A 24351-nucleotide genomic window follows, 5' to 3' on the forward strand; every position below is an offset into this window, starting at 1 on the left:
TTAAATATGCCAATTGTTATGGATGACCAAGAAGAATAGAGCAAGAGATATGACAATAATCGCCACCAAACCAGGAAGAATTTCACCCATTGTGAATACTATAACAAGCCATGCAAACTAAGATGATAGACACCGCAAGCCTAACTTGCATAATAATAACATAAGTGTGATTTCATACATTTATAGTATTCATATGAAAAATGGGTTCTGTGGCACTGGTTCTTATAACCAGTGCCAAAAATTGATGGTAGCTATACAGTCGTGGAATCACCAATGATTGATTATAATGAACAACTAATAACCCGCATACCTCACACAGTTAAATAAGACACAAGTATATAAAGAGAACAAGATAGGACCAAAAATACTGTCCGGAAGCACCCGAAATCGCAGCTGCATGGATGTTGACAAAACATTATTAACACGAATAACTTGGAATTTGTTACACAAATATTGTAATAAAAGTTCCATAATCCTGCATTACGTACTTCAAGGGTCCTAGAAGGGTATAACATGACCAGCAACTTGATATCATCTTCATCCAAAGCTCTAAATACTATATTAGTGATATCCAATTGCACAGTGGCCTAACTTAATGAAGTTAAAACCAGATCCTCTTATAGTTACTAAATTATACTTATCTAAATAATTGCATCTGCGTCAAAACGGACTACATTAACGCCTTTAATAACGCAGTAAGCGCATCATCATTTGTTACTTTTGGTGGAGATCACTAAACATCTGCGCATATTTTCTAAATTCACAAGGAAATCAAAGAATGCAGTCCGACTTGTACCAGTCTTAAAGTTACCAAACGCAAAGCAATGGTTAAACTTTTTAACTCTTTTAGCCAGGGTTTACAATCAAAGTTAAACTGTAGTAGATCATTGGCCATAGCTGCAAAACATGCCAAAATTTTTATACAACTTATTGGTGATCAGTAATGTTTTAGTTGAGGAGTTATATTTAGATTCACAAATTGATCACCAAAACTGCATTGTTGTTTCTATTAAATTAAAATTACAATGAATGAGTGAATCATCGGGAAATATATTTTATAAAACATTAACAAGAAAAAGAATAATTTTACTTGTGTGTTGCAAAATTTAATTTTCAAATTATTCAAGGTTCAATTCTTACAATACCAAATGAGCTATAAAAAGTGTTGTAATGAACTATAAATATTACCAATTAATCAGTTATTTTAAAAAATATGCCGATAAGTTTTATGTCTGGTTACTTATTCGTTTTATTCATAACGCATAATCAATTAAAGGAAATGTTTTAAATACTTTTATTGGCTTCTTGTAGTTATTTAACGTATTTAAAAACATAGATATCTACATACATATTTTTAAATTGTTTTTTAAATTTATGGCTGTTTCAAGGGTAACGCTAAACGTGACATGTCACGTAAGTAAATGAGGTTGCCTACTATACTCAGATTCTTTACTATATTCTATTGCATATTAATGCTTATATTTTTCTGTTAAATTCTCTTATTAAATCAGCTAAATTCTAAATCTAAATAAACTTATAAGAACTGCATATACAAAAGTACATATTGTATATAAAAATTAGTATAAAAATATTAAAAGTGTAAAAACCTTTTGATATTTTAATTTTGGGATCGTAAAGTCGGAATCGTTTACATGTAGGCAAAATGTTACGTAGTACTTCATCAATGAAAATTTGGGCCAAGTGGTGGAGATGTTTCAACAAAAAAAAAATTCTAGAATTTGTATTTTCGAGACGCTTGTGTTTGAGATCCAAGCGCATACTTTAAAACCCTTCTAACATGGAAAATATTGAATGTAATCAGCAATAGCAGCAACGAGAAGAAGAACCCTTCAATGAACCCCCAATCACACCGCTTGTAGGTCAAATAAGGTATAGCATTAAGACGCTAAAGCTCAGAAAGATGCCGGGGATTAACAACGTTCCCTCGGATGTTATAAAACAAGGAGGGGATCAATTTGGTCAATAAGCTGCACAACCTATTCCAAAGGGAATTTCCAAAGGAATTGGTCCAAAGGAAGTGGTGAAACTGATGACATTGAGAACAAAATATAGAAGAAAGGAAAATAATGATGCAGACAGTGAGAGATGGCAGTCAGGCTGGAGAAAAAGGAAGAATTTTGTTGGCTACCCAAGCTCTCTATGCAATCTCACTATGCAACTACTATCTATCAAAGCTGAGGATATACAAGGGACACAAAGTTGCGTATCTATAAAATAATTTTAAGACCTATAATGATACATGGCTGTGAGACTTGGACGCTATCTCAGAAATTAGCAAAACAGCATAGACGACTTCAAAAGGAAATCATGAAAAGGATTGTAGGCCTAATTTATGAGAATAATATATAGAGAAAAAGATATAACCAGGAATTATATAGCTTCTACAAGGAGCCTATGTGTGCACAATCCATCAAGATCCAGATATTGCAATAGGCAGGATATGTGGTAATGATTAAGGAGGAAAAACTACCAAAGCTACTGCTAAATAAGTGAATGCAAGGTATGAGACTTAAGGAAAGGCCGAAAGCAAGGAAGAACAAAACGGACAGGACGTCAGGGTTATACTTACATTTAGAAAATGGAGGCCAGGGGCTGAGAACGGAACCATTGATGAAGACAAAGAATAAGCAGACTGCAGAAGATGTGTTACTGACTCCTCGATTATAAGATTCGAATGAGACTCAACATTATCACTAAATCTAATAACAGATTTGCTAGTATTAATAGTAAGACAGTATCCTTTACTATAATCAAATCAGTTTATCAAGGTGACAATTGACACATCTTTCTGCCCCTTGAATATAGCACCTCGTAGTTGGATTAGTGCGCATATTCTATATAGTATCAGAACTAGAATAGATCCCTAGATACAACTGAGTTTATAATAAGTTTGTTTTCAGAACAATTCTCATGCCTGTATAAGCACACATTCTCTGTAACTTCCAAACCGTTAGAGATTTTCCAAAAATTGTTACATTGCTTTACCAGGCCGTACAATCTTCTGCTTCATCAAACCAAAATATTCATAGAGAGTGTATTCACAACAAAACAAGGCACAAACGAATGCTTTTGGTTATCTTGTTCATGTTACTGTTCTGTCACGGAACAAACTGTGTAAATACGTTTTGTTTGACAAAGTAGAACATTGTACGTCTTTTCAAAGTCCTCTAACAACTTTTGTAACACCTCTAACGGTTTGGAAGTTGGAGAAATTTTCCACTTATCCAGCCTCACCTACTGTATTACTGATGACTGGTATCTCTCACCTATCATATATGACTGCTATGTTTCATTTTATTTTTTTGTAAATATTTATGTAGATATCAAAAATGAATTGGATTAGAGTTTTGAAGAAGAAGAGAATAGCAGCGATTGGGATCACGAAGATGATAGTGAAGACGACGCTTCAGATGATGGGGCAACTTCAGAACCTACGTCATTTGATGTACCACGGACTTCAGCAGGTATTGCACGACCTCTGGGGATCAAATTTCACAGGAAATTCTGGGGATCAAATTCCTCTTTCAAAAGATAATATACTGGAGATTTTTGAAGCATTTTTTACTGACGAACTAATAGAATTCTGGAAACAACACATACCATCTAAACGGCGGAGATTTTGGGATCAAAACGTTCGCCCTCTGTGAAAGCGCAAGTGGATATGTCTATAATTTTGTCATATATACTGGTGCAAGTACAATATATGGAGAATCGCACTATACTAATGAGCCAATCTCGTCACGAATTGTGTTAGAACTAATCCATCGTTTATTGAATCAAGAATACTGTCTATATATTGACAACTATTATACTAGTGTTGACTTATTAGATATGTTAGTAAGAAAACGTACTGATTGCGTTGGTACAATTAGAAAAAATCGAGTTAAATTCCTGTAGAAGTAAAAACCAAGAAGCTACAAAAAGGAGAACACAGCTATGTATAGACGGTAACAAATGGTTTTGAAGTGGTACGACAAAAGAAAGGTATTATTTGCAAGCAGCTTGCATGATGACGCTAGGAGACTTGTATCAGTTAGAGGAGGAGGATTAGTTGAGAAGCCAGAAGTAGTATTAAACTATAATGCCAATATGGCAGGAGTAGACTTGGCTGATAGTAATTTACATTTCAATTCCTCTGCAAGAAACAGACTTAAGAAATATTATATGAAAATATTTCGTCATTTTCTTGATATGACAACTTTGAATTGCTATAAAATTTATAAAATCTTAGGCGGAAAAAACAGAGAATTAATTTTATTCTTGATCTTGCAGAAGCAATTATAGAAAAATATGCTGACAAAAAAATCCGTCTACAAAACGATCAAAAATGCCGAAATCGTCAAAACTTCTTGAAAGACAGTTTCCTTCCTTTATACCACCAACCAGAAAAGCTAAACCAACGAAACGCTGCCATGTGTGCTATAAAAAAAGGATTCGGAAGGAATCGAGGTATTGGTGTGAGGAATGTAAAACGGGATTATGTCCAGCTCCATGCTTTGAAATTTATCATAGGAAACAATAAATTTTGTTATTTTTCTATTTGTTTCATTGTGAAATAATAAATATATTTTTCATAAAATCAATATATAATTACAATACCATAGTTTCTCCTTCCTCTTTGCAAGTTCAAGTTAAAATAATGAGTACAAAGTTTTATTTTTTCAACAAAATTTCACTAAATATTGTGCACAATCCTAAACACAATCATAGAATAGAATAAGATGAATGTAACGTGCAAAAAAAAATTGTGTGATGAATATTTAGATGTGCTCTTGAAAGTTTACCTTTATGGGAGATTTACGATATTGATAATGTAGATGATAAGGTTTCTCATTTTTCTAATTTAATTACATCAATATTTGATTGGTTTGCACCTACTAAAATTCTCCGTTTCTCAAAGCCTCCTGCTCCGTGGTTGACGGATAATCTAAAACTTATGATGAGTATGAGAGATTCTGCTATGAGACGATTCAAACGTACCCGTAATCCTGAACATTTTAATTATTACAAGCAATTGCGTAACCTCACTAATACGGCAGTTATTAATGAAAAGAAGTCGTACATTAATACCAGAATTCGGGCAACTAATCGGAATGAACTTTGGAAAGTGTTTAAAACTCTGAATATTCACTCGAAATCCAAAACTAACAGTGTCCCCGATTACCTCAAACGCGTTGATGATATTAATAATCATTTTGTCGATTCTATTCCTGCTATTGCACCCGATGTAAATCTTATCAATCGGTACATGACTTCGCGCCATAAAAATTTTACAACTGAATTTGATTTCTGTCTTGTGGACGATATGGAGATGGAAAATGTTATATTCTCAATCACGTCTAATTCAGCCGGATCAGATAAAATTGATATTAAAATGATACAGTTTTCTTGTCCGGTTATAATTCCATATATTACCCATATCATTAATTTCTGTTTGATGAATGGTGTCTTTCCCGAGGCCTGGAAACAAGCAATTGTTGTACCAATTCCTAAGAAACCTCAGCCCAAAGCTCTAAATGACTTAAGACCTATAAGTTTGTTACCAGTTGTATCTAAAATTCTGGAGAAAGTGGTAGCAAAACAGGTCATTACGTACTTGGAAGGGTTAGATGTTTTGGGAGACACGCAGTCAGGCTTTCGGTTGGCGCACAGCTGTGCTACTGCATTGACTCTCATAGTTGATGATATTCTACAGGCAGCAGACAATAATAAAATAAGTATTTTAGTTTTGTTAGATTACAGCAAAGCTTTCGATACTGTCAACCATGATCTGCTTGCATCCATTTTATATCACATTGGCTTTAATAGAAACGTTTTAAATTTTTTTAAATCCTATCTTTTCGGTAGACAGCAATGTGTGGGTATTGACTGCGAATTCTTTTCATATAGGAGTGTTAATTTGGGAGTCCCGCAGGGCTCAGTATTGGGTCCGGTATTGTTTTCTATTTATACCCACAATATTACGCAATGTGTTGCTCATACGAATATACATAGATATGCTGACGATACCCAGTTATATCACTTCTTTGCACTTCATGATGCTCTACAAGAAACTAATAGAATTAATGACGATCTGAAGTCATTGGATAAAATCTCAAGGAATCACTCTTTAATTGTAAATCCCACCAAGTCCGTCGCTATTATTTTTGCAAGATCACAAGTCCGAACGCAACTTAAAAATGAACTTAATTTGGTTATGGGAAATAGGAAAATTGAGTTCTGCGATAATGCTCTCGACTTGGGACTTATATTAGATTCTGATTTGAGATTTGAGCAGCATGTAGGAAAATGCATTAGAGCAGCTTTTGCTAATCTAAAGAGACTGTACGGTAGCAGATCAGTTCTCGATCAAGCTAACCGTATAATGTTATGTGATGCCCTGGTTTTGTCGCATTTTAACTATGGTAGCGTGGTGTATGGCCCTTGTTTATCTGCGACTGTCGCTGCAAGGATACAAAGAGTCCAAAATGCGCGTGTGAGGTTTGTGTGTGGTTTGCGAAGGCGCGATCATGTATCGTCCAAGCTGGGTGAAATTGAATGGTTGAATATGGTTAATCGTCGAAAATTGGGATACGCTATGTTCTGTCGAAGAATTATCGAATCTAAGAAACCATTTTATTTATATAGTAGGATCGAATTCCGTAGAGATGCTCATACTGTCAATTTGCGAAATAAAAATTTGATTGCACCTCCGATACATAGAACTACTCTGTATGAAAGATCTTTCTCATATCAGATATCAAAAATATGGTACTGTCTCCCGGTTGGTCCCTATTGCAGCTTAGCTACTTTTAGAAGTCGTTATCGAAACCATCTATTGCAGAGTCAGGGTGTAGAGCACGTGTAGCGAGCGGAAGTCGCCCTGTGACGCGGCATTATTTTGTTTTGTTTAAATTCCCATAAAATTTTATTTTGATAAGTGAAGCTCAGGTCAAGTGGAAGAACAGATCATGCATTTCAGGATGGATGACCTGAACTTCGCCTTTTGCCCATTTTTTTTTCTATTATAGGTATTTTCTATTTGTTTTTTTTGTAACTATCTTTATGTTTTAATTGTAATTATATTATCTTTTTTGTATTTGTATTTGTATGGGCAATAAAGTCATTATTATTATTATTATATGACGAAAAGAAAATTTCTTCTGATGGATATGACGAATATATACGTGGCCACTAGGAGAGCTACTACCTGCAGCCTATCAAGCCGCTTAACGGGTTAATAATTATCAGGGTGATAACATAATACAGGATCGAGAAGTTATGTGGTGTACATACCCGTAATTAACTCCTCTCAAGATGTCCTGTGTCTATTGTATTAATTAGTGCCAATTATTTTTTTATATAGCAATAATAATAATAATCAATAATTTGTATTCGAATAAAACCTTATATGTATCTTTCAGAAAAGAAATTTTTCTGTGTGTTAGTGATTACTTTACAAACTTTGGTAATATTACATCAAAGTATTAAGCAATACCTTAATTGAACGCAGTGTAATTGAAAAGACAACTTTAATCCATCAACAACAATTTCCATCTGTCAAGAAAAATAATGCAAAGATAAAACCTTAAATCAATTGCAATAAGATATAAATTAATTCGTTTTAAATTGTTTTGTTCTTTTTAGATCAATTTAGGTACGATATTTATCTAATCACGTACTAATTTACATTGAAGTGGACGATATTATCATGTTAATCTGTAAAGTCCCTAGCTAATATATGTTAATGTAAGAGATAAAAACCAAATGTAATTATAATAAATACAATTTATAAACAATTACTGTTTTAAGTATTGACCTCAACTGATATAGATTCCATATGATTAAGAAACAGGTTCGCTTTTCAGTCATTACTTGCATTATTTTCATCGTGAGTTTTATGCATTTATATAAAAAGAATTATCTATGGAGTGGTCTGAATATCTCCACTAAGATATAAAAAAAAACAAAAATAATCTAAAAATAAAGTAAATATAGTTAGTCTAAGATAAAAGCAAAACTTAAAAAATAACGATAGTGTGATAGGTATAAAAGGTCGCTAGTTGACAATTTTTGTTAGTGATTTATTTACAGATACAAGGTAAGAATAATTCCAAACACCTAATACTCTTAATAAATATAATTTTCGTTATACAAACAGAAAATGAAAGTTCTTGGTCTTTTACTTCTTTTGGGATGCGCTTTCGCGTCCCAAGTACGTTTCGACAACTTCAAAGTATACCGAGTAACTCCCCAAAATGAAGAGCAATTAAAAGCTCTCCATAACTTGGAAGAATTCCACACCGCCTACAACTTCTGGAGTGGTGTATCTTCTATTGGTACTCCAGTTGACATCATGGTACCTCCTCACATGAATTTGGACTTCCAAGATTTCTTGAAACTCCTTAACATGGAAGGTAAAGTTTTCATTGAAAACGTTCAAGAGAGAATCGACGGTGAAAAAAGTTTAATTCAAACTAAATCTTATGGATGGACTGATTATTACAGATTAGATGAAGTGAGTTCGAAAAATTTTTAGGGAATTAGTTTGTTTATGGCAAATTTTATTCTAGATTTATGCTTGGCTTGAGGATGTAGCTGAACAACACTCTGATAAAGTAAAAGTTATCGTTGGTGGTCAATCATATGAAGGAAGACAAATTAAAGGTGTTTACGTTTCTTTCTCTTCTGATAATGAAAACAAAGCTGTCTTTGTCGAAGGTGGAATTCACGCTCGTGAATGGTACATTTATTTTAATTTCTATTGAATAGTGTTTATAAATTTGCGATTTTAGGATTACTCCAGCTGTTGTAACTTACATTTTAAACGAAATCTTAACCAGCACTGATGCTTCTGTTCGTGAAGTTGTTGAATCTTACGATTGGTATATTTTCCCTAATGTTAATCCCGATGGTTATGAATATACTCACACAAACGTAAGAATTATTAATATAAAAGTATGATTTTATTACTTTTTTATGTTTTAGAATCGTTTGTGGCGTAAAACCAGAGTACCGTATGCATCTGGCTGTTATGGTGCTGATCCAAATCGTAACTGGGGTTATGAATGGATGAACGGTGGAGCTAGCAACAATCCATGCCAAGAAACTTATGCTGGACCAAGTGCTTTCTCTGAACCATGCACTAAAACATTAAGTGATTTCATCACCACCATTCAAGATAAACTTGTCGCTTACTTAGCTTTCCATTCTTATTCTCAATTATTGTTGATTCCTTATGGCCATACTTCAGCTCATTTAGACAACTATGATGAATTGGTATAATCATATAATTACATAAATACACAAGATATATATTTTTTTGTTTTTAGATGGAAGTCGGTGCTAAAGCCAAAGAAGCTTTGGCTCAACGTTATGGTACCAAATACACTGTTGGTAACATTGTTGAAGCTATTTGTAAGTATTTTTAGTTTTTAATAATCAAACAAATATTTAATTTGATTTTGTTTTTTTAGATGTTGCCAGTGGTGGAAGTATGGATTGGGTAAAAGGAAACTATGGAACTCGTGTTACTTACACTTGGGAACTTCGTGATCAAGGTCAATACGGTTTCATTCTTCCAGCCAATCAAATCATACCAACTGGTGAAGAAACTTTAGATTCGGTAATCACCATATTGAGTGAATTTAATAACAAATAATTTTTTAAATTAAATTGAAACCGTTTAAATGAAATAAATTTGTTAATTTTAATAAAATGTTTTGAAACTCTTATTTTTTTATGTCCCAATCATTTTTTAAGTGTTCCACTTGAGATGAAACATAAAAATATAACAAAAAAAACGTTTTGAAATTTTGTGGGATGATTGAAGTAATCAATAAAAAAATCCAAGACAGTTTGATTCTGTGATAAGATTTATAAAAGATTTATAAATAGATGATGTTTCGGCACTTTTTTTCATTAATTTAATTATAAGTGTTAATAACGGTGAGTTTTTTTATCCCACATAATAAAAAATATAAATATAAAATTGACTTTTAAAGGTAAACATGAAGCTGTTATTTTTCACACTTCTTTGTGGAGTTGCGTTAGCTTCCAAAGTTCGTTATGATAACTTTAAAGTTTACCGATCCATCCCAGCTAATGAAGCTCAACTTCAAGCTTTAAGAAATCTTGAGGAGTTTAACAATGCTTATAGTTTCTGGTCTGATGTAAGAGGTTTAAATATTAGTGTTGATGTGATGGTTCCACCACACATGGAACAAGATTTCATAGAATTCGCCGATTTAAATCAAATTAATACTAATGTTTGGATTGAAAATGTACAGGATAGAATTGATAATGAAAAACCAAAAATTCAACCGAAAAATTTTGGTTTTACTTCTTATCATACTTTAGACGAAGTAAGTTTATTTATTAATGTTGGAATATTGTTATTAATTTATGTTGTAGATTTATGATTGGATAGATACCCTTGGAGCTAGATATCCTGATGTTGCTACTATTATTGCACCTGGTATGTCTTATCAAGGCAGAGTCATCAAGGGAATTCATGTGTCTTTCAAGCAAGGAAACTCCCACAAAGCTGTGTTTGTTGAAGGTGGAATTCATTCTCGTGAATGGTAATTAAAAATTGCAGCAAAAAATGTTTTTATATTCTACTTTAATATTATATCTAGGATTTCCGTTGCAACCACTTGTTATATTTTGAACGAAATTTTAACTAGTGAGGACCCTGAGATTCGCGAAATGGCCGAAAGGTACGATTGGTATATTTTCCCCGTATTTAATCCAGATGGTTACGTTTACACTCACACAACAGTAAATACATAATCTTAATGTTTTAAATTTTTTGTATTTGATCTAATTTGTATTTAGAATCGTATGTGGCGTAAAACAAGGCAACCACATGGATCGTGTTATGGCGCTGATGCTAACAGAAATTGGGGATATCGTTGGAATACTGGAGGTGCAAGTTCCAATCCTTGTGCTGAAACTTTTGCCGGACCATATGCTTTCTCTGAACCAGAAACTTTATCTATGAGCAATTACATTTCAAGCATTGAAAAGTTACTTGTTGGTTACATTGGATTCCACTCTTATTCTCAAATGCTTTTGTTCCCTTATGGACACACAACAGCGCATTTGGACAACTACGCCGAATTGGTAATTTAATGTGTATTTAAAAGTGAATATTTATTTTAAATCAATTTTCAGTATGAAGTTGGAACAGCAGCAGTTAAGAGTCTTGCAGCTCGTTTTGGTACTAAGTATACATATGGTAACATAGCTGAAACAATTTGTAAGTTTTATTTTTTATTGAAATGAAATTACTATATATTTTGGGTTTAATTCATTTTTTAGATGTTGCTACTGGTAGCAGTATGGACTGGGCAGCAGGAACATATGGAACCCGCATAACATACACTTATGAGCTTCGTGATCTTGGTCAATATGGATTTATTCTTCCAGCAAATCAAATTATTCCAAGCGGATTAGAAACAATGGATTCAATCGTAACAATCATGAACGAATTCCATCGTAAAGGTTAAATTTGCAAAATAATAACGAAATAATTCCGATTTAATAACATATTTTATTAGATAAAATAAATAAAATCGGATTATATTTGTAATTGTTTTAAAATTAATAAAACACAAATAAATAATAATCTTGATCTGATGTTTACAAAGTGGTTTTTCTATCCTCACGTCTAAGGACTTATCCTTGAAAAAATTATTCTGAAAATATTGATAAAAACAGCTGCACTTTATCAGATGAGTAGTATATATTTTTAGAGTGAGATATTAGGTAAAATAGATTTGAGAGTAGATTAAGTAAATATTGACCACTTGAAAATGAATGTACTAACTGTTCACGCACGCTCACAGGGGGAGCTTGTCCGCCCCGCGCCGGTATGATTTGAGTTGGGTCATGCGCGTGCACCGTTACCCCCGATACCTTTTAAAAAAACCGAACAATCACTCTTATCGTTTGACTGTCGGGCGATAAACATCGTTATATATTGTAATTATTACAATAATTTATAAATTACTTCTATAGTGTATATTAAAATTAAAACCACAAGAACAACAACAAAGGTAAAAGTAAGATCATTTATTTCTTATTATTTCACCGAATTCAGCACCTTCCTCTTTTCGTTCCCGATTTTTTATCGAGCGAACATTGGTCCTTCGAGCCGGATTCTTATTCCGTTTATTCTTAGGTTCTTGTTCAGCTTCTTCTGCCAGCGTACGTTAGTGGGCCTTCTGGTGATACGATTTTTTATCGTATTAGAATTAGGTGATCCGGACGTACGACGCCGCTGTTCGAGATTTTTCCACTACAATTATCCACGTTACTTCTTTTTTCATTCCTTTCAGCCATTTCGATCCGAACCACATGGTTCACATTTGGTCTCTTGGGGAGTAAACAAGAAGATAAAAACTGGATTTTCTTTATTTTTCAAAATTTTATTAATTCCGTTCCATTTTTTCTACACACGTTTTCATTTTATTTATTTTGCCGATATTCCCTTTGGAATCATCCATCCTATTTTCTTGATTTTCATCAGAATTAATTTTATTTTCCTTTTTGTCATATTCCAGGTGGAATCATTTTCTTTCTATAGAATCCATTTAGTTTTGGAATCATCTACTTTTTATTTTATTACTATCTTTTCTAGAAAAAGGGGATTATCCTTTTCATTTTTTCTGTGCCACTCTTATTTTTTATTTTTTTTTTTCTCGTTAACGATGTCAAAGAAACTCGATAAACTGATCTTGCGTCGTAACACTCTTTTAAGCCGCCTTTCGGAATCGATGATAGCTGGTCGTGATCTTCCCGATGATCCTTTTGAACATGATATTTTTCTTCAAAGAGCCCAAGACTCTGAGGAGATCTACAAAGAATTCAAATTACTACACAATCAAATCATCGGTCTGATAACCGATGAAGACTTTGAAACTCACGATCAAATTCGTAAAGAAGCTGACATTAATTTTTACACCATCAAAGCCCTCGTGCATAAATTAAATCTAGTTTCTCAAAAACTGTCAGAGTCAGCCTCGTCTATTGTAACGCCAAAACTTAATAAATTAATATTACCAATTTTTGATGGCAATCTTAAGAATTGGCCTACATTCTTTGATTTGTTTAGCAGTATGGTCCATGATAATTCTTCTCTCTCTCCCGTGGCAAAACATCAATATTTAATTACGTCCCTGAAAGGTGAGCCTTTTAATTTGTTGAAAGGGCTTCCGGCCACAAATGATAATTACATAATCGCCTACAATACACTTAAAGGGCGTTATCAAAATAAACGCCACTTGGCCACTCTGTATTTTAACGAAATTCTGAGTATTAAGGCTGTTTCCGAAGAGTCTTCTAAATTTTATCGTCTATTAATTGACACATTCAGCGAGAATGTAGAGGGTTTTCGGACCCTTGGTTTTCCTGTAGATGAGTGGGATTTTTTATTATTCAATTTATTACTTCAGAAACTTAATCAATCTACCAAAACTAAGTTTGAAGGAGAACACACGTCTTATGAAATACCCACCTACAAACAACTTATGACATTTTTAGAAAACCAATCAAAGGCTTTTGAATCTGTTTTACTTACTTCTCAAGATAAAACATCTCTCAATCGTCAAAGGCCCCTGTCAAACATTCGTGGAAAGACCGTAATGAGTTTAAACTTTGAAGACAATTCATCAACATCTAAATGCATTTTATGCTCCGATAATCATTCTATTTATCGCTGTTCATCATTTAACTCAAAATCACCATCTGAGCGTCTGGCTCTTGCTCGACAACACAATCTTTGTAGAAACTGCCTTAATTCAAAGCATTCTACCCAAAATTGTCCCTCTTCTCACCGTTGTCGTGTATGTCAACAACACCACCATTCGTTATTGCACTTTGAATCTCAAAAGAGTTCCCCTGTTTATGTTGGCACCACTGATTGTAATCTGAAACATAACTCAATTAATGAAACGAATTCTTATGTCATTTTGCCTATCGCATTTTTGCATATCAGAGACAAATTCGGAAAGTTGCATCCCGTTAGAGCCTTAATTGACTCGGGTAGCATGTCAAATTTCATAACTGACAGGTTATCTAAGAAGCTTCGTCTCCCTCGTACCTTTAATTCTTCTCTAGAAATTAAAGGTCTTAATTCAATGACATCCATTTGTAACAAAGGTTCGGTTAACTGTTTCATCCAACCTTGTCAATCACAAACACCCTCCTTTGAATTTAATGCTATCATAACACCCAACATCTGCTCTGATCAACCGTCATTATCATCCATTATAAGGTCTCATAGTCATTTAAAGGGATTAAAATTCCCTATGGAACATAATTCCAATGTAAGACAAATCGATTTATTATTGGGTGCAGAATTGGTCCCGAAGATACTCACTGGTGGGCGTGTACTTGGGGAATCTAGTGATCCGGTTGCCGTTGATTCCGTCTTCGGGTGGATCGTGATGGGACGTTCAAGTTCCTCTTCTGGAACTTCCATAGCTACATGCTTATCGACAACGGAATCATCTCTCGATCATTCAATTCAACGCTTTTGGGAATTAGAATCAATTCCCAAAGAAGCTTCCTTAACCACAGATGAAAAACAATGCGAACGTCATTTTGTGGAAAATTATAAGCGTACTGTTTCTGGACGCTTTGTCGTGTCATTACCCTTTAAAAATGATAAACAAGTTTTAGGTCACTCTTATCAAATTGCAGTAAAACGTCTTACCTCCTTAGAGTTTCGTCTTTCAAAAAATTCCTTAATGCGTAAAGAGTACGTACAATTCATGAAAGATTATTTGGAGTCTGGTCATATGTCTGCTGTGCCGCCCCCTAAAACGCCGTTATCAGAAGCTTATTATATTCCCCATCATTGTGTCATGCGCACTGACAGTCCTTCTACAAAGTTTCGAGTTGTTTTCGACGCTTCTATGTCAACGTCCAATGGAAAATCTTTAAATGATCTCCTTCATGTAGGACCTAAACTACAACAGGACATTAGTCAAATTTTATTGTTGTTCCGATGTTATCCTTTCGCATTTACCTGCGATATAAAGCAGATGTACAGACAGATCCTTATATCTCCAATGCAAAGGGACTTTCAAAGAATTCTGTGGCGATTCTCTCCAGACAATCCAATACAAGAGTATGTGCTTAATACGGTAACTTATGGCATCTCCTCAGCTCCTTTTCTTGCCCTCAGAACACTTGTAGAATTATCAGACATCTATCATCAGGAATTTCCGAGAGCGTCCAAAGCCCTAAAACATAATATTTATGTTGATGATATTGTAGTTAGTAGTCCAACAATAGAAGAAGCACTAAATTTACAAGAAGAATTAATAGCTTTATTAAAAAGGGGGAAGTTTGAACTCCGTAAATGGGCCAGTAACTGCCCTGAAATTCTAAATCTGGTTTCTGAGTCCGATGTCCAACAACCTATTTCGCTGGACTACGACGAAATCAATTATATAAAGGTTTTGGGTCTCCAATGGGATCCCTGTACAGATGAGTTTAGATATTCATATTCAGCTAGAACGTCAAGTTGCACAAAAAGAAACATCCTTTCTGATGTGGCACGGATTTATGACCCGCTTGGCTTTTTAACTCCCTGTACATTGAAGGCCAAACATTTTATTCAACAATTGTGGCAAATAAAAAGCGATTGGGATGAAATCGCCCCTTCATTGATGGCCTCAAATTGGAATAAATTTAAATCTCAATTGGAACTATTATCTGTAATTCGTTTACCTCGATTAATGATCCCAGACAATTCTAGTTCTCTTCAACTTCACGTCTTTTGCGATGCTTCTCAGGTGGGCTACTGTGCAGTGGCGTATTTGCGTAGCCAATATTCCTCTCAAGTTGTCAGCACTTCCTTTGTTTGTGCCAAATCCCGCGTAGCCCCATTGAAAGTCATATCGGTTCCTCGCCTTGAGCTCTGCGGAGCTACTCTTTTAGCCGATCTGGTTAAGAATGTTCTTGAATATCTATCACCTACAATAAAAATAGATTCTGTTACTGCTTGGACAGACTCTCAGGTAGTGCTAAATTGGATTAATTCCGAACCTTGTACATGGAAAGTGTTCATCGCAAATCGCGTCAGTCATATTCAAGAAATTGTTCCGTCGGAGTCATGGAGATATGTTCCGTCTCTCGAAAATCCTGCTGATTGTGGCTCGCGGGGATTTTATCCTGGTCAATTGTCAACATTTGATTTATGGTGGAAGGGTCCATCTTGGTTGATTGACGACAGCAACAATTGGCCTGCCAATCCAATTCGTAATTTTATTCAAGAAGATATCCTTAAAGAAAAAAGAACGATTACAGTTAATTCTACTGAAACACAACTGTCATTTTTTGATCATTTACTTACCAAATTTTCTTCCTTGTCAAAGGTTAAACGTATCATTGCCTACATGAGGCGGTTTATTACTCAAATTCAACGAAAAAGATCATCTTATTCCATATTATTATCTCCTATTGAACTTCAGAGTGCTCTCTATTCAATTATAAAACATGTACAACATCAACACTTTCCGGATGTATATCAAGCCATCTTAAAAAATCAATTACCTAAAAAACCATTCCATAAGCTGGCTCTATTTATTGACCGAGATGGATTGATGAGGGTGGGTGGACGCTTGAAGAATTCGGACATGCCATTTGAACAGAAACATCCTTTGTTACTTCCAAGTGACTCCCGATTGAGCGAAATGATAATTGAAAAAACCCATCAGTCATTTTTACATCCAGGACTTCGTACTTTACATTGCCTTCTTTTACAACAGTTTTGGATTGTTTCTGCGAGAAAGGTAATATATCGAGTATTATCAAAGTGTATTAAATGTTTTAGAGCCAAACCACGTTCTTATGCTCCAATAATGGCGGACTTACCAAAATACCGAGTTTCAGCACTTAAAGCCTTTTCGGTTGTTGGAATAGATTACGCTGGACCATTTCTTATATCCATGAGACGATGCCGGGGAACCATTTCCGTTAAAGGCTACGTGTGCATATTCGTCTGCTCGGCAACCAAGGCCATCCATCTCGAATTGGTATCGGATATGTCCACAGAGGCTTTCATTGCCTCCCTGAGACGTTTTGTGTCAAGACGGGGTCGCTGTGAGCTCATATTTAGCGACAATGGCACCAATTTTGTGGGGGCAAATCGTAGATTGGAAGAGATGGCGAATACAGCAAAGGTTAAATTGGGTCTTAATTGGCAATTCAACCCCCCATCAGCGCCACATTTTAATGGTTTGGTCGAGGCCGGAGTAAAGTCTGTCAAGACGCACCTAAACCGAGTAATTGGGGATCAGATTCTCACTTTTGAAGAATTATTTACTATACTCACACAGATTGAAGCTGTATTAAATTCACGTCCATTAACAGCTATCAGTTCTGACCCGAATGACTATCAGCCTCTTACACCATTTCATTTTCTTTGTCTAGAACCTTTAAATTCGACTATTCCAGACCCGGACCTTTCTCACTTAAAGTTGAATCGTCTTACCAGGTGGCAACTGTTGCAACGGATGGTACAGGACTTTTGGGGCCGATGGAAGAACGAATATCTTCATACACTCCAGCAACGTCAAAAATGGAATTTGGGCCTTCCGAATTTACGTGTGGGAGATTTGGTAGTCCTGAAGAATGATCAGAAGCCTCCTACACAGTGGTCTCTCGCTCGAATAGATAAAACTCACCCCGGTAAAGACGGCGTCGTCAGAGTTGTTACCGTTCGAACCCATAACAGTCAATTTACAAGGCCGGTGGCTAATATCTGTCCGCTTCCGCTGCCAACCTAAAAAAGAAAAAAATTATTATTTTAATTATATTCAAAATTTATTCATTTTTTGTTATATTATTTTACTTACCTGTAAAAAAAAATATATATTTGTACTATTTTTTTTGGTGGGTGGAAAATGTTCACGCACGCTCACAGGGGGAGCTTGTCCGCCCCGCGCCGGTATGATTTGAGTTGGGTCATGCGCGTGCACCGTTACCCCCGATACCTTTTAAAAAAACCGAACAATCACTCTTATCGTTTGACTGTCGGGCGATAAACATCGTTATATATTGTAATTATTACAATAATTTATAAATTACTTCTATAGTGTATATTAAAATTAAAACCACAAGAACAACAACAAAGGTAAAAGTAAGATCATTTATTTCTTATTATTTCACCGAATTCAGCACCTTCCTCTTTTCGTTCCCGATTTTTTATCGAGCGAACACTAACGTTTACACTGATAGCGGTATGTGGACTATGTCCACTTTTATTGATAGTAAGTCTGGTCAATATTTAAATCATTCATCTTCAATTATATCAATTTTCAATAAAACATGTTTAAATTAAATAGTGTTATGAAGTTAAACAAACTTGATTGGTTTCAACAAATTGGTTTTGATTATTTATAGCATGTATTAACGAGTGTTTACTTACATTAACGATATCAAAAAAAGAATTAAGTAATACATTTTATGGAATATACATTTTGTACAACATATTGGGTGATTAGCAAAATTAATAAACTGATTAACACTAATTTGGAATAATTAAAAAACATGCGGAAAGTTACTAATATTAGTTTTAAAATGTTAGCTAACATTTATATTACATGAAAGATGAAGTAACGAATGAGAACGCCCAAATTCGTTCTGTAATGCGGAATAAAACTTCGGTTGCGGTTAATCGCTGCTACCTATTGATTCGGGTACGGTGACTACCAGATAGAATATGGTGGAAAATCTCAAAAAATTTGTAGTAACTGAGACAGAGCATGTGAAAACTGAATTCAACAACTCGATAAAACGATTCTTATATGAAAGCATAGAAGATCTGAGGTACTGTGTTCAAAGCAAACATGTACCGAAGTAAATTAGTGAACTCATTGAATTCCAATGGGACAAGACAAGGATGAGCAGGGATGGTTTATGGCTTCAAAACTCCCGAGATACACCAATTCAGTACCAAACTTAACTTTCAAACATTTCTATGTGACATTAATACCAGATTATCAACATTTGCAAAATGGCAAGCAAAATTTTATTAATTTGCTTCAATTTTAGGTGCTAAAGTCTCGTTATATATGAATGTTAGAATATATGAATGCACGTAGCTAGCTTAGAAGTTGATGCAAATCTATGATTTTAGGATAGTAGCCATAGATCTAATTTTGTAGCACTAGTAGCAAGACTACTATTAGATGATGTGGTGTATGTGAGCTGTCACCGTCACACCAAAATAGCTGATGTTAGAGCTATAGAGCTATCTATCGTATATTAGACCTGTATAAGAATACCGTTTGAGAAACCAAAGGGAAGATTGTGATGCAATGTAATTTCAGTGTGAACAAATGGGTTGCAATCAAATGACTCTAGCACACCTCAACATATCGGCGAACGATTTACGCAGCGATAATCCTTGATATAACATTTGCCTCGTAGATGACTGGTGGGTAATCGATGATATAAAATTTCTTGAAGACTTGTAAAATCGTTTTATCCAAACTGATACATATGAACTGAATGCAATCCAGCTGAAATCGTGAATTTGCCGCAATGCACAAAAGAATCTTTTATGCTAACAAAAATAAAGTCGTTGAACTCGAAAACAACAAGGTATTGGTGGACTACCAATATTGTCGATCTTCGTATTTTACATACTTCGTGTGAGATGGAGGTGCTGAAGCTGAAGAAGCGATAATAATATTAAATCGGCTATCTACAAAAGTAAAGATTTTAACCCAGTTCGGTTATGGAGTTATCCCGTCATGAACTAGCTAATTTTGATACCGTCAAGGAAGTTCCATTGTTCATAGAAGATGAACAAATCAACCGACGTTGTATAAAGCTTTCTTGACGAAGAAATGGTTTTGCTACGGGTGTAAAGTATAAAACTTAGTAAGAAGCAACGCAATCTTTCTGATCCATCTTCATATCAGTGTAAAGTATACTTAAAAGATTATCAGACAGGCGACATTTTAACTTAGAGGTAAATTACCTGAAACGCAGTGTGGCTTTGGACAAGGACGTTTTAAAGTGTTTTCTCTGCTTTCTAGTGATTTTTCTATGACGATGAGCTTAAGAAAAAGTTGGACATGTACGAGACATAACCGAAGCCTAGAGATCATTATTATTGTTATAAGAATAATTCTTAATTGGGTGGATGATCGTGGTCCTTGGCGGCAGAACACATAGAGGTCAAAAACGATAAAATCTCCTTCTGTGAACATGTCAGGTGAGTTAGTAATAATGCCCGAAAAGTGATCACCATGCTCAACCACATCATAGAGAATTTAGTCAAGTCAGTTACAACCAAGCAAAAAGTAGATATGTATGAAATCAGTCACTTGCATTTCGAGGTGAAAATGAGGCGCGCATACCGAATAGTGTCGGCGGCCACTTTCCCATAGAAGTTCTTCTAAAAATTTTAGATGTGCTCGATAAAACGAATGCATTGTACAACTATGCCGTATTGTGTGAGAAATCCGAAGTTAAGTTTCGGGGATGTTACCCTGTCCATTTCTTTCGCTAGCCGGCGTAGAATGATCTTTTCGACGGCTTTGTCTAAGGCGGGAAGCACGCTAATTAGTCGGTAGTACTCAGGTCGAGTCGGCGATTGGAAGTTTTTTCAAAACAATGATGTTTGGGGTTCTATGGTGTCCTTGGTATTTTGTAAGCTTTCTTCAGGTTAAAAATGTACAGTACTTCTTCTAATGAAGTTGTGCCGATTTAGTCTCCGCCATCTTTCTCTCGTATTTTTCGTCAGTTACGTTGGAAAGGACGGAGGTAGTCCACGTTGACATCTCTATGGTTTGGTTTTATCTTCAGCCTTGTTGTTCAGTGCTTTTATGGTTTTCCATATGGCTCCTGACTTGCTGAGGATAGTTCAATGACTTTATCCGAAAGGGTGGTTCTGAGTCTGCAAAGTTGAGTCCGTTGATAACATTTTCTCATCCCGTTTTTGTCATTGGCTGCTTGTTTTCGATGAGTTTATGCAATTTATTGTTGAGTTGACCAGATCGGTGGTATCGATCAGAGTGATGGAGTCCGTCGTAGGAGAAGATAATCAGTGAAGCCAAATCAGAAAACGTTCTTTTTATGTCCAGTTGATATCGCCACATCCTCGATGTTGAGGACATCTGGAACTCCTTTGGCTGGGTACATGGTGGGTTCTTACGATCTTACGAAATTCGTCGGAAAATCGAAGAAGCGTTTTGCCACTAGGTTGGTTGTTTTGGAGTTCTAGCTGGGATGCTTGCAGTTCAGGTCAGGATAATTGTTTTTCTTCATCTTGGTGATTGTGTTATATCGTTGTACCTCCTGTTGTTATTGTCTGCTGTGGAGACGACGATGAGTGTCAGTGATAGTTGCGATAAATGGCGCAATTTTGATATGTAGTAGGTTTGGAATAGGATTTATAAGGTGATCGATTGAAGTCTTTATTATGATTGACGGTCTTCCTCGGGGTCCGACCAAATGGTCTACCTGGTACACTAGGAAGTTCACTTGGTACAATATTATGTTGAGTTGATGCCACAGTTTTTATGAATTACTTATTGCATACCAGTCTACCAGATTTTCTAGCTATGTTGCATACAAGCAATTCAGGCTATATCATTAATAAGTTGTCGGTAGCTTTCTTCTAGTTGATTCAAAAAGTTCACTTATTAATTATTTCAATTCTTTAAATCGAAAATACCGTTTGTGTAACATCATATACAATAATTTTCATTTTAAACATTACTAAATAATCATTTTTTATACCTTCTAAATTATCTTTGAAAGCAAAATTTTGCAAATTACAGTAAATTTTAATTTTATTGTTTCAGAAGATAGTATTGTTTTTAGATTAATTTAATAGTTGTACAACCGGCTTTGCTTAAATCGAAAGGATTGTGGTATAACAGCAACAAAATTTTGCTGTTTGAAATAAATGTTGTAAATTTCCAAAAAGATAATAACATAATCTTATTGACATAATAATCAATCTTTGATAACGTAATATTTACAAACATATTTATCATTAAATGATGATCATCACGTATTCAAACAATGACCTTGAAGGTGTATATTAAAATAAAACTATCAATCAACCATGAACAACAACAACATTGCACTAAATCTAATCAAAAAATTTGGACTAACATTTACGATTTTTCTATTTTTATAAAATTATATAACTATGTGGTAATTTAAAACACAAGCACCACTTATCAATAATTAACAAGCTCAACAAACAATTGTAAATAACTATAATATTTATAAATTATGCTAAAGTCATATTCTCCAATAAGTCGTAAAATTATCTAAATTTTTGGAATCAATCTTCAATTACTTAAATGATACTTATAATTCGAATAAGATTTAAATATTTTTGTATTGTTCTATTTTTAAACATTTATTTTTGGAAATAAATCCGTTAAATGTAATAAATCCCTCACTACGTAAGCATTTCTTATCAATGATTGACAAATTTTAACAAACAATTTGAAAGATGTAATCAAAATAAGTATGTACTATTTACAAATTTGATTATCATACAGATTATCGGTTACTATAAAAACACAAGATGTGTTTCAAAGACGATTATTCTTCATTTATATTTAGGTGCTATTTAAATTATTATATAACGTTCAATTTTAATAAATCATTATTTTTAGGATGAAGCTTCTTGTTTTGGCGTTGATAGGGGTGGCTTGTGCTTCTCAAGTCAGATACGACAATTTTAAAGTCCACAGGCTCTTCCCTCAAAATGAAGATCAAGTGGAAGCTTTGAAAACGTTGCAAGACAACGGAGTATATGATTTTTGGAGTGATGGAATTGGTTTAAATTACACTGTTGACGTCATGGTTCCTCCACATTTAGAGTTTAATTTCCAAGACTTTTTACGTTTGAAGAGTTTAAATGCTGAAGTCTTTGTTGAGAATGTTCAGGATCTTATTGATATGGAAAGGGCTCCTGCTCATCCCCGTTCAATGGGTTGGGTTGATTACTATGACTTAGATGAGGTATTTTTATTCGATTTTCCGACTGAATTGTTTTATTAATTTCTTTTTAGATTTATGCTTGGTTAGATCAATTGGGAGAAGATTACCCTGATGTTGTAGAAGTTCTCAGCCCCGGTATGTCTTATGAAGGACGTGAAATTAAGGGGGTTCATATTTCGTTTTCACCAAATAACAAAAATAATATGGTGTTTATTGAAGGTGGAATTCACGCTAGAGAATGGTAGTATTATAATCTGGAAAAAGAATCATAAAAGTATGTTTATTTTTAATTAGGATCTCATCTGCTGTCGTAACCTACACCATCAATGAAATTCTTAATAGTGAAGACCCAGATGTTCGTAAAGTAGTCGAAGAATACGATTGGTATATCTTCCCCGTTTATAATCCTGATGGATTTGTATATACCAAAACTACAAATCGCATGTGGCGTAAAACAAGAGTACCTTATGGCAGTTGCTTTGGAGCTGATCCTAACAGAAATTTCGATTATCGTTGGAACACGGTCGGTGCTAGCAATAACCCATGTTCTGAAACTTTCGCTGGACCTTTTGCTCATTCCGAACCAGAAGTTGACAGCATGACGGAATTTGTGTCTAAAGTTGAAAACAGAATGGTTGCATATTTATCTTTCCATTCTTACAGTCAATTACTTTTGTTACCGTTTGGACATACTACAGCACATTTAGATAATTATGCAGAATTGGTAAGATGTCTTATATTATGTTAAAAATTAAAATTGTTACCAAGATGATTTCTTTGTATAGAGAGAAGTTGGGCTAATAGGAATGGAGAAATTGAAGTCATTCTTTGGCACTGAGTACCGTGTAGGAAATACTGCGGAAATTTTGTGTAAGAAATCAATATTTATCTCTTGAAATGATATATATGAGATTTGCAAATTATTATAGATGCTGCAGCTGGAACTTCAACTGATTGGGTTAAAGGTATTTATGGAACAAGGATCACTTACACCTATGAATTACGTGATACTGGAAGATACGGATTTGTTCTTCCGGCAGATCAAATTCTTCCTAGTGGTATCGAAACATTTGCTTCTGTTATTACTATTTTGGAAGAATTTGGTAAAAGATAATTTATAGTACATAAATGTTTCTATGAAAAAAATAAATAAAAGTTAACAATACCTAATTTATGTTCTTGTTCCAACGACCTTCACGTGCTTACACGAGCCGGGTATCACCACACATCAAAAATAAAAATTAAATATTCATAAAAATATAAAATGTTTTATCTAATAAGATTTTGAGATTTAGGGTTCTTTAATCTCATTATTTATGATTGTATATATTTCCAAAAAAATACCCATATAACTTT

General features: G+C 34.5%; 3 protein-coding genes across 3 annotated transcripts; all 3 read left to right on the forward strand.

Annotated features, from left to right (window-relative positions):
* The first annotated feature begins 8080 nt into the window (after positions 1-8080).
* LOC111413151 (uncharacterized) lies at positions 8081-11638 on the forward strand. Its single transcript, XM_071197276.1, is given in 13 exon segments — positions 8081-8101; positions 8162-8518; positions 8574-8743; positions 8796-8937; positions 8989-9279; positions 9333-9417; positions 9477-9665; positions 9997-10364; positions 10414-10583; positions 10641-10782; positions 10840-11127; positions 11179-11263; positions 11326-11638. Coding segments are annotated over 12 exon segments (2472 nt in total). The 5' UTR covers positions 8081-8101; positions 8162-8164; the 3' UTR covers positions 11514-11638.
* A 1078-nt stretch (positions 11639-12716) lies between these two features.
* LOC139430386 (uncharacterized) lies at positions 12717-17653 on the forward strand. The gene is made up of 3 exons (XM_071197315.1): positions 12717-13015; positions 14339-17275; positions 17473-17653. The coding sequence occupies exons 1-3, from the start codon at positions 12717-12719 to the stop codon at positions 17651-17653; spliced, it is 3417 nt and encodes a 1138-aa protein (XP_071053416.1).
* A 594-nt stretch (positions 17654-18247) lies between these two features.
* On the forward strand, positions 18248-24131 carry LOC111413149 (zinc carboxypeptidase-like). The gene is made up of 7 exons (XM_071197379.1): positions 18248-19996; positions 20064-20242; positions 22668-23016; positions 23067-23236; positions 23290-23719; positions 23781-23865; positions 23925-24131. The coding sequence occupies exons 3-7, from the start codon at positions 22669-22671 to the stop codon at positions 24107-24109; spliced, it is 1218 nt and encodes a 405-aa protein (XP_071053480.1). The 5' UTR covers positions 18248-19996; positions 20064-20242; position 22668; the 3' UTR covers positions 24110-24131.
* The last annotated feature ends 220 nt before the right edge of the window (positions 24132-24351 follow it).

The sequence above is a fragment of the Onthophagus taurus genome, chromosome 1 (assembly GCF_036711975.1).
Source record: "Onthophagus taurus isolate NC chromosome 1, IU_Otau_3.0, whole genome shotgun sequence".
Classification (NCBI taxonomy): domain Eukaryota; kingdom Metazoa; phylum Arthropoda; class Insecta; order Coleoptera; family Scarabaeidae; genus Onthophagus; species Onthophagus taurus.